The following is an 11,523-nucleotide window of genomic DNA, read 5'->3' on the forward strand; positions in this document are numbered from 1 at the left end:
AAGCAAAAACCATTTTGTAGTTCTTACTAGTAATCGACATTTGGAATGTACTTCAGCTATTGTAGGTAAGCTCTTCATTTGGAGAGATAATAGATAAGTAAATTTTACATACCGCCAGGAAAAAATACTGTATCTACTTCCACTAGCCTAGATAAAAGAAAACCATGAGTTTTGTTCCAGGTTAATGCCATTCAGCAGATTATGCATCCACTTACAGGCCCACTGCAAGAAAAAAAAAAGACGATTTTCCCTATAGGCTCTCTGCATGTTTTCATTTGGTAAACCTAAGCTATGTCAGGACCCATATCCCATTTTCTACCACAGGCTGCAGAGGTTCTTGCCAAGAAATGTGCTGCTTTAACATTTTGGATCAAAATTTATTGATGCAGCAGGTGACAAAATTAGTAATTCAATGCTCAGAAAAGACTGGGTAGATGGGAGTTGACTCACGAAAGGGAAGACCTAAGCAGGCACTTATTTTTGGTACAGATATTCGATAAGTGTTGATCAATGACTTGCAGGTGTGACAGAACACTGAAAAATCTGAGGTGACTACTGACAGACCTTACAGATGATAGAAGTACCAAGATAAGATTTACACAGGCAACCTGATGTGGATCCAAAAACATGAGCAGAAACCACAACTGTCATTGACCCTTATCTTCTTTAGGCAGGAGAGTCACACTGACATCTGTCTGGCAAAGACTTTGAACAAGCATGTTAACTGCAGAAGTTGTTTCTGGATGCAAAACAGGCAATCTGAGCTTAACTATCCTAGTTCTGCTTTCAAAAAGGCATCTGCTTTTCAGTTCCAGGGAAACATCAGTCATTTGTTGTTTAAAAGTATAAATACAGATATTTTCTTCTAAAAAAAATTAACAGCAGCTAATTATCAAATAATGAATAATTAAAAAGCCACACAAGTTTTTCCAAGCTTTATTAATATGTTTCCCAGTTGCTGGCATTACCACTACCCAAGCATCACTGCCACTGAATATGAAGCTCAGCTCAACTGTGAAAAAAATTCAGTTGGCAGAACAGGAAAGTACTTACTGCAGATTTTACTTGGTATCATTACTAGTTCAAAGCATTGCCTGCATAAATGCTATTGACAGCTGTACTCATCACACCACACCCAGTTTCTATTCTTTTTGTTTTCTGCATGTGTTGAGTCCTTACATCTTCTTGCTCCTGCAGACCTGAATCCACAACTCTTTCTGCATTAGTTTGTGCTAAAGAAAGTATTATAGTAATTGGTTTTTGACAAATAGATCACAGTGTGGCAAATAAGCCAGCCTTTCTCTGTCCCTCTCTTCCTCTTCCTCCTCCTCCTCCCGTTCCCAGAATGAAAATAGCTAGGGCTAAAGCAACAGCTGGGGATCATTACACTGACAGGAATAGTTCAGTAAACTCCAAGAGAGAAAAACATGTCATATCCAAAAAACCAAAAACACATTAAGGCAGCAGGACTCCAGGGATAATGCTGACTCTCCTTCCACTGATAAGGACTGACTTATAAAAGCCCTGGTCATTCAGTGTTAGACCTTTTCCTAAGCTTCCCACTCATGTCATAAAGTTAGCAAATACCCTGAAACACCTCTACTTTTCCCAGTTGAACGAGGCACACTGGGAATTAAGCAGAACTAAATTTAAATTGCTGTCTTACTGCCAACTTTGATCCACCTCACATTAATATATCATTATCTTTCCCTCATAGCACCACCTAACTTTTAAGCGTAGTCACAGTCACTGTGCCACACATTTGCAAACACTAGTTGCAGCACGAGGCTACATATGTCTGGTGCACCTCTGGATTTGCCACAGGAAGTGCCAGCAGACTGGTTTTTATGTCTTTCCATATCAGAGCACTATTCATATAAATAATTCTGAATTGTGGGTCATATCTGGCCATAATACGGAGATGCGTCTGTTACATTTTGTGACTGTTTTCTGACCTGCATTACCCATGCATTTGCACGAGACACTGCTTTGACATCCCCCACAGTACCTTCCTGTCCACTCTGAAGTAGAAAGACACAGACCAACCTTTACAGGAAAAGGTCACCCTACGCTCCTGTGCAGGTGCCTCAGAGGCAGGGGCTGCTCTCTTGCTGGGGATCTCCTTGGTGTGGAAAGCTTCCAAGTCTACTCATGCAGGTTCTTCTGCCCTCTACTGGAAGAGGAATGGCCACTGACCAGCTCTAACTGGTCAGTGGCATTTGTGACAATAAGGTCTAGGTCACTCATGAAGAAAGCTGTATGTTAACAACACTTGCATGACTCTTGATCTCTTCAAAGTACTGAACAGATATTAATAGTTTAATCAAAGGCTAAGCTAACTCAAATTACCTGCCATTTGCTGTGGACTAAGAATGTGCACACAGCTACAGCAGATCGGATGGCATGCAGGAACTTGTTCGTGTGTCTGGCCCCTGAGACACAAATCTTGGAAAAAGACAGGTGAGTTTCAGTGTCACCCCCTGAGTCACACTGAACATTTTTTAAGGGAGGACTTGACCCAAAAAAGTGTTTCATTTAAGAGCAATGAATGAAGGACAGAAGTGGAAAAGTTGGAATTTACTGTTGAAATTTACTTGTGGAAGTACTTAATTCTAAGCTAGACTCACATGAATGCTAACTGGTTTTTAAGCAGCTTTCTGCAATTCTCTCTTTGTATCTCCTATGAGGGGCTATCACACTGTTGTGTTGACTGGTCTAGAAACTGCAAACTGGGCTCTGGTATTTAAAAACTAAATCATTCCAAGGCATTCTTGAATAGAAAACATGTTTATAGATTCCTGAATTCTAGGAATTTTACAAATAACTGCCCCAACACATACTTTTAAAAATACAAGCATATGTTTTTTGACTTCCCCATGTCAAATCCATTTCTGTGTGGAAAAGATCACCAGTTCCCAAACTTCAATGTCCAGTCCCAATTTAAAAAAAAAAATTATAAATCAGATTTAGGAGGCCATCTGTTTTCTAGAAGCAAGGAAATAAAACAAAGTCTGTTCCAGGCAGCTGCTTCTCATGAGATTCATTAAGGTATGAGCACTGTCGGTGTAATACAAACATCCCTTATTTGCCTGGCTTTATTAAAAGGAGAAAGTAGACCAGCACTAATTCACCTGTGTGTGGTAAAGAGTGAGGAAGATGTCCCAACTGATAACAAAACTAAGCCGTCCCATTTTTAGGGTACTACAATCATTATAGTTTCAGCTGAATGCTAATTCTGGACTTGAAGAGCTTCCTTAAGGTTTCACACGACTGCATCTGCTTCTCCGCTGCCTGAAGATTCGGCTCTGGAAAACACAGTGCACACTACAGCATAAATACAACAGGCACCCCAAGACTGCAGGAGACTTGAATGGAGCAAAGGGTTATTCTTTTCTCTTCTGAAATGAAAGACGCTGGAAGAATCTATTTCTCTTCCCTACCTTTCATTTGGCAGCTGGTATAAAGCCGCTTTCCTCATCACATAGAGTACCATGCATTAGACATAGGGTAGGCTGATGATATTGCTAGACTTTGCAGAGTCAACACAGCTTTTTCAATACTCAGAATTATACAAGAATTCAATTACCTTAATTCACTTCAACTTGAGACACCCACAAACATTTTTTGTAATAATGAAAGTATGACAGAATTGCATTTTTGTAGTTCCACATGTTATCCCCCTGTAGAGCCTGTGGATAGTGACTGCAGGGACTGGATAAAAGTTGTATCCTGGCACATCCAAATGCAGAGTGCTCACCTTCTGTGAAAATTAATGCCTTGCAAATACAAGACAGACCCAAGTTCTGACTTCTTTTATTTGGTTTGTTTTTTTCTTCTGAAGATTGATGTGCTGCAGTTCTTTGCCTCCCGAGCAAAATAATCTGGGAATACTGCCTATACCAATGGATTTATAACTCCCAAACTTGACTTTGAGGACTGTGACTTCAGTTTTCTTTTCTTTTTCCATATTTGTTCAACAAACAGCATTCCAATGGGAAAAAAAAAAAAAGAGAAAAAGAAAAAAAGAAAAAAGGCAAGTATATTTTAAAAATCTAATAACAAACTAATGCTTGATATATATTAAAGAGGCTTGGTAGGGGAAGTGACAATAGCGGGTAGAAACTTAACAGTTTTGTTTGGCAGCCTCAGCAGGCCTGGAGCTGCATACGAGAGAAAAATCTTCTAAACACAATCATCTTCCACACACTGGCTATCTTTCCACAACAAACACTGCCTTATTTTATCTGGCTTTCTGTCCTCAACTCCTACCACCCTTTACTTTTCTGTCCCAAATGCCACTGAAAGCAATTTTCCACTCGTTTCAGTTCACAGTACTTGGAGCTGAAATTCCCTATCACCTTATTCCTGAGGCCACTGAGCTCAAGATCCTGGTTCACTCCTGCAAGTTTCCATTCAAATTTCACCTGTAGCTAGATGGACCCAGTGTTCCTGACAAAACATGAATCTTGTTATATTTGCCACTGGCATTTTATTATGTTCTGCCATTCTTCTCTGCGATCTTTTCCAGGTTCCTGTTTGTTGCTATTTATTATGCTGCACACTATGAATGGACCACTGTCTGTTTTCATCTTCGCTTTCTTCTTCAATTCTTCCAGATCTTCTTCCTCATAGATATCACTCCCTTAAATCTGACCTCCAACTATCCATATAATGTTTCAGAATTGTCATACCCCCATTGAAAATCACATGTATCTGCAGGAGAATACCATTAACTAAAACAGAATCACACTTACATATACACACCCCACTCCTTTCACATTCTCCAAACACCACCACACTGAAACTTATGATATTCTATTTCCTTCAAGGCAGAGTTGCCACTCCAGAACAAGCCTTTACACCTTTAATGAAGCAGCCTTAAAACATTGCTCACAAGAGCCCTATAGACACAGAGGAGAGGAAGAAATTTAAATTCTGAAATTAAAACTTCCAAATGCAAGTGGAATTGTCCCAAGGTCCAGCACTGCAAGTCACTACATACAGAGCTCCAACCTTGTCCAGTGACATGCTTATGAGCGCGCTCGGGGACAACAGGTCACAGGAGTCAGTGGGAAACCCATAATCTGGACTACTGCCCAGAAAAGAAAAAGCAGGCAGGTTCAATATGCAAACAAATAAACCACAAACTAATTATACAATGTCTACAACAAAGAAAGCAGAGCCTGCTAACCTTCTCGTAAACTGTGGTATGAATCTTGATACGTGCTTGAATAGCTCTTCCCTTGCTTTGACACAGTCTCTGCAAGCGGCACAATCCCAACATAGGCAGGCTGCAGTGTCTTGGCTTTATCCAACATATTAGAGGAAATCCCTGGACCTGAAGACAGATGCTGTAACACAGGAGGCGTCCCAGGATAGTGGAAGGGGTGCTTAATCCTCACAAGAAACCCTTACCTCAGTCCCTCTCTACCAGGTTTCAGTCACTGCACCAAGTGGTAAAGTGAACCAAAAAAATCAGTTTACTGCTAGATTCCAAGGCTGTGATTGCATAGGAACAGAGAGGTACTTGAGGCACAGACAAATCCTGACAGCCAACATCTAAAGATTAAAATCAGCACGGCTCTTGGCAAAACTTTTCTTCCTACTATCTCAAAGCTCAGTCAGAAACGCCACTGTTTCAGCAAGCGGCTATAAGCATTCAGGATCCCAGTATGCAGAGCAGTGCTTATCAACAGATGCGTGGACTCCTTCATGGGGCCACTTGCAGTAAGAGCCAACCTCATTTACCCAAAATAGTGAACAGTTGGTTTCTCTGCTCACACTACAGACACCTGCCAGACAGGCACTGTCATGTGATTGAGCACTACCCTCTCTGCACCTCCCAACTGTAAGCACGCCGTACACACAGCTAGGAGAACACCACCACCCCTGGTGCACAAGCCATGCTGCTTTTTCTCCCTTCCTGATCAAACAGGAAATAGCATTTTATCTGTGGAGAAAACTAAACGAATAATCTGAGAAACAGAATTCTTACATGCATTTGCTCTGAGAACACATACAGGTGACAGCAGGATACTTCTGTACAAGCACACATTCTCGCCTCACCTTTTCTTAAATCCTTTCTCTCTACCTAGTAGAAACACCTACCTGAAGATAATCAGCAGCACCCAATCAATAAGCTTCTACTACAAGCACTGCAACTTCAAAATCTGTACTTGCATTGAGGCATTTGTCTCACGTAGAGCTTATTTCATGTGTATCATGAACAGATGCCATAGGGTTGGCAAACTTTGGTTATACATATTGTCCAGCACAGTACTAGAATTGGAAGTGGCCAGAAAAAATGTCATGCTCTATCTGAGCAACAGCCAGGAGATACTTTCACCAGTACAATTGATGGCATTGTTGGTTTTTAATGTCGCTAAGCATGTCTCATAAAAGATGCAAAAATAAAAGAGTTGTCCAGTGAATACACATATCTGAAAAAATGTATTCTGGCATCTTTACAGAAAAAAAAATGATGAACAGAAATTTTTGTCATCCTGCAAGCCGGAAACAAAGACAGCCACATCGACATCACAAAAATAAAAAAGGTGAATACTCTAAACAGTATAGAAACAGTCTCCATTTCATCTTCTGTCCCTGCCCCTGTCCCCAATCAAGACAAAAATTTCTCATCCCCAAATAGTTTGGGAGGTATCCAAGTCACTTTACAAAGCAAGGCTGGAATAACAACCACAAGGAAAAAAAGTCATTAATAACAAAGCTAATCTCTAGGAAAAGTGGTGTTCAACCAAATCTTAAAAGCATGACTTCAACTCTGCCATAGGTTGCACTAGTGGAACAGAACAATCTAACGTGTTTAAGTTAAAAACTAAAAACTAATATACAGAATTTTACATGTTTACTAAATAATGATGCTAGATGGCACCAGTGACATTTCTGAGTACCTTCAACAGTACTCTTCTTACTTCGACGTGTTCAACCTTCACTCAGGAAAGAATCCAAACTCTAAAGTTCCTGAGGGTAAAAAAATACCTTGGGTGACAAGATCTGTAATGAGGTTATTCCTAAATTACCAACATATACTCAACACAAACTCTCAAGCTTAAATTTAGGATTTGTAAAAGTCAGGTAAAGATTCAGTTTCACAATGAACTTTGGCCAATAAGGTCAAATTACTGTATAAATAGATGAGCTCATTTTTGTGTGAGCATTAGCAGTTGTGACTGTGGAAAGTTGCCTTCGGAAGCTGACCTGGCAAACCACAAGGGTGCTAAAGCCAGGATGAAGGAGAATAGAAAGAAACACACTGTCCAGATCTCCTCTTTCAGTAGCAGCACAAAACTGCACATTGGATCAGATCTGGTACTCTGTGCAGACAGGTCCCACAATTACCACAATGACTAAAGAGCAACTACCCTGTGCCAGACTGAATCTTACTTTTTCTGGCAATCAATGCGCCATCTGGATGGTAGAAATGACAAGATTCAGCTACAGAGGTCAAAGACTACTATTACTTTGCCAACCTGAAAGAGGCACCAAGTAGCTAATAATACATGAAATATACTGCCAGTTGGGCAATTTGATCATATAACCAATCCTCTGCTGCTATAATTGACAACTGCAACTTGATGAAGATTTGATCCTCTCTTTTATTTGCTGAGTAAGATATTCTAAAATTTTGTCCTTCAGCATCAAATTTGTCCTACAGTGTTATCTGGTGTCTAAAAGAAGTAGCAGTTATTCTAAACCCCAAAAAGTTGGGTCAGAACACTCCGAAAAGGACTTGGATAATGTCCTCCATGCTGTATGAAGACAAACTCCACAGGGCCCACGTTGGAGGGTATCTTCAACAGACAAGCAAGCACTTGCAGGATACCTCCTTGCAAAAAATGGATTCTGATAGATGGGTAAACAGCAAGAGCAAACTGTCTTGCAAAAAACACTGACACTACTGCCAGATGTTGATGAGCATCAAAAAGTTAAACTAAAGTTTAATTTGTTTTGTTGGATCCTGATGTACTGATAAGAGATCTGAAAGTCTGATCAGTGATCACATGGGCAGAAATAGCAATGCACTGTAAGAAGTAAGGCCTGATGAGTAACTTTGATACTTTGGAAATCAGCAAGGGAGATGGGAAAATCTGTTTCACAGCTGAGGTAGGATTTCCAACAACAGATTCAGATGCTTAACCACTCCAGAAAATAGGATCAACCCACACCAATGCAATGTCCAACATTCCATGTCTTGCACAACATTCACCCTGGAATTGGCACCAGTGCTGTTGGCAGAAAGATCACCTTTACCAACAGGACCTAGACATTTGCCACAGATTTCTGGTTTGGAAAACATTGGGCCCTGTATTTATAATCTGTCCATGAGACACCCGCTGAGTCTTACATCCTTTGACTTTCAAGTATGAAATGAGATACAGACTATGGGGATGTATTTTTCCTTCAGTTGCTGCATTACTACTTACACCCTCATACAGAAATACAAAGAAACATCAGGTGTGCAGATGCTGCTGGTGGTTCTGAGGCCTGGTACGCACAGAATGCAATACTTGCATTTTAATGTCAGTTCTAATTAGTTACTATTTTGAACTAATGTGAATGAATTCATTAACTTTTTCTTCTCTCATTTTTCTATCCTCAAAAGCCAAGGCAGCATATAAGCAGCAGCTTTTTCAAATTCCCATTCTATGCTAGAAGAGAAATATGGAAGAGTGAGCCACCGCCAGCGTAAGTTCTAAAACCCTGCTGTAGGTATTTGACCTTTATATTCCAAGAGCACAGAAAAATTTGCCTGTGCAAAGTTAGCATCAGAACTGTAAGGTGCTACAGCTTAAAGATTTGTACCATCAAAAGGATCACTACTAATTCACCTTCTCTTTCCCTTCTGCCAGCCATGGAGTTCTATCGTACCAAAGAATCATAGAGTCACAGAATAGTTAGGGTTGGAAAGGACCTTAAGATCATCTAGTTCCAACCCCCCTCCCATAGGCAGGGACACCTTTCACTAGACGATGTCACCCAAGGCTTTGTCCAACCTGGCCTTGAACACCGCCAGGGATGGAGCATTCACAACTTCCCTGGGCAACCCATTCCAGTGCCTCACCACCCTCACAGGAAAGAGTTTCCTCCTTATATCCAATCTAAACTTCCCCTGTTTAAGTTTTAACCTGTTACCCCTTGTCCTACCACTACAGTTCCTAATGAAGAGTCCCTCTCCAGCATCCTTGTAGGCCCCCTTCAGATACTGGAAGGCTGCTATGAGGTCTCCATGCAGCCTTCTCTTCTCCAGGCTGAACAGCCCCAACTTCCTCAGCCTGTCTTCATACGGGAGGTGCTCAAGCCCCCTGATCATCCTCGTGGTCCTCCTCTGGACTTGTTCCAACAGTTCCATGTCCTTTTTATGTTGAGGACACCAGAACTGCACACAAAACTCCAAGTGAGGCCTCACAAGAGCAGAGTAGAGGGGCAGGACCATCTCCTTTGACCTGCTGGTCACGCTCCTTTTGATGCAGCCCAGGATACGGTTGGCTTTCTGGGCTGCGAGCGCACACTGCAGCTGGCTCATGTTCATTTTCTCATCAACCAACACCCCCAAGCCCTTCTCCACAGGGCTGCTCTGAATCTCTTCTCTGCCCAACCTGTAGCTGTGACTGGGATTGCTCCAACCCAGGCGTAGGACCTTGCACTTGGCATGGTTAAGCTTCGTAAGGTTGGCATCTGCCCACCTCACAAGTGTGTCAAGGTCCCCACGGATGGCATTCCTGCCCTTCAGCCTATCAACTGAACTACACAGCTTGGTGTCATCGGCAAACTTGCTGAGGGCACACTCAATCCCACTGTCCATGTCAGCGACAAAGATGTTAAACAAGACCGGTCCCAACACCAATTCCTGAGGGACACCACTCGTTACTGGTCTCCAGCTGGACATTGAGCCATTGACCACAACTCTTTGCGTGCAGTCATCCAGCCAGTTCTTTATCCACTGAGTGGTTCACCTATCAAATTGATGTCTCACCGATTTAGAGACAAGGATGTTGTGTGGGTCAGTGTCAAACACTTTGCACAAGTCCAGGAGGATGACATCAACTGCTCTACCCTGTCCATCAGTTCTGTAGCCCCATCATAGAAGGCCACCACATTGGTCAGGCAGGATTTCCCCTTAGTGAAGCCATGCTGGCTGTCACCAAGCACCTTGTTGATTTTCGTGTTCCTTAGCATGCCTTCCAGGAGAATCTGCTCCAAGATTTTGCCAGGCACAGAAGTGAGACTGACTGGTCTGTAATTCCTTCGGAACTCCCTAATACCAATTATCCTCCTTAATACCAATTCTGACATTTATATGGTATCTTAATGAGCCAATGCAACCTACCAAACACCAATGTGGGATGAGCACCACAGCTGGTGGCTGGTGAACACAGCTGAAAAGGGAGAGAAGTCTTGACATAGGCTAGACTTCGGATAAACTCAGCTAATGTTTTGTAACAGAGAATTGCATCATTAGTTTTACCCCACAAAAATAAAGTATTCTTTACATTCAAGCTAATGAGCAGAGAGCAAATGTGCTTAAAACATCCCACACAAACTTACAATGTGTATGTTTTTCCTCCTTCCACCTCCAGTCCTCCTTGCAGCTTAATTCAGGTTCTGTGTCTGTCTTACCCCAATAATAAACTCAGATGACATAATGCCTGCAAGGATCTGCATGCACACAGTGTAGTGATGAAATATAAACAATGCACTGCTAAAAAATGACAAACAGCTGGAATATATGCTTACTCTGACAATATAAGAAAGATCTCTGTAGAGGTCTAAGCCAGATGAACCCTCAGGAAGAAATATGAACCCACTATATTTAAGATCTGTCTCTGATATTTCTAGCAAGCAGCTAAAAGCTGGAAAAATAACAGAATGCTGCACCTACACCGCTGTAAACCTTTGATGTCTTATGACTCTCTTCATTTTATCCTTCAAAAACAAATAGAGACTTATGGCACACTGACACTTGTGTCACTTACTTTTTCTCAGCTAAGGATCACATTATATGTAATGTGAGTTTGCTTTGCATATTCCCAGGATCCTGCCTCCCACCAACAGTGACCTTGAGAAAGGGGTAGAAACTTCAAGCTGGGAGCACTGTGCATTCTTGGTTCTCTAGTTCTCAGAAAGAGGCTGAAGCTTATTCTTGCTCTTATCTCTTCAACTAGCTGATGATAGCTTGCTCTGCCAGTCAGCATTCAGAAAACTCCTAGACATGACAGGTAGCCAAAGGTAAACAACCATGCAGATGTAAAAAAAGGCAACAGCAGCAGGGATGCCTGAGAAGCTGGACCTTTGCCGTAGCTTCTGAGCGGCTCTTCAGTCCCCCAACCCACTCTGGGATATACCACCACCCCCACTTTTGGCAAGTTGGCTGTCATTGAGCTGTAAGTACTGTGAGTTGAAAGCACAAAAATAGCTGCTGCACAGGCTGGAAAACCTATCAGATGATGTCAAGGCGCGTTTTGAGCCCTCCCTCCAACCCCCCCCCCACCCCCCACTTCCTTT

At 41.9% G+C, this 11,523-nt stretch overlaps 1 protein-coding gene across 1 annotated transcript in view; it reads right to left on the bottom strand.

Moving 5' to 3' along the window:
• The window catches only part of MRTFA (myocardin related transcription factor A), a 48,302-nt gene extending 42,497 nt beyond the window's left edge, over nucleotides 1–5,805 (bottom strand). Inside the window, exon 1 of the mRNA XM_057422800.1 lies at nucleotides 5,192–5,805. Coding sequence (XP_057278783.1) covers nucleotides 5,192–5,318 — 127 coding nt within the window. The 5' untranslated portion in view covers nucleotides 5,319–5,805. The remainder of the gene's footprint in view (nucleotides 1–5,191) is intronic.
• Nucleotides 5,806–11,523: the final 5,718 nt, after the last annotated feature.

Source organism: Pezoporus wallicus, unplaced genomic scaffold, assembly GCF_028554395.1.
Source record: "Pezoporus wallicus isolate ANWC-B61680 ecotype Strahan unplaced genomic scaffold, APGP_CSIRO_Pwel_v1 contig_8839, whole genome shotgun sequence".
NCBI lineage: Eukaryota > Metazoa > Chordata > Aves > Psittaciformes > Psittacidae > Pezoporus > Pezoporus wallicus.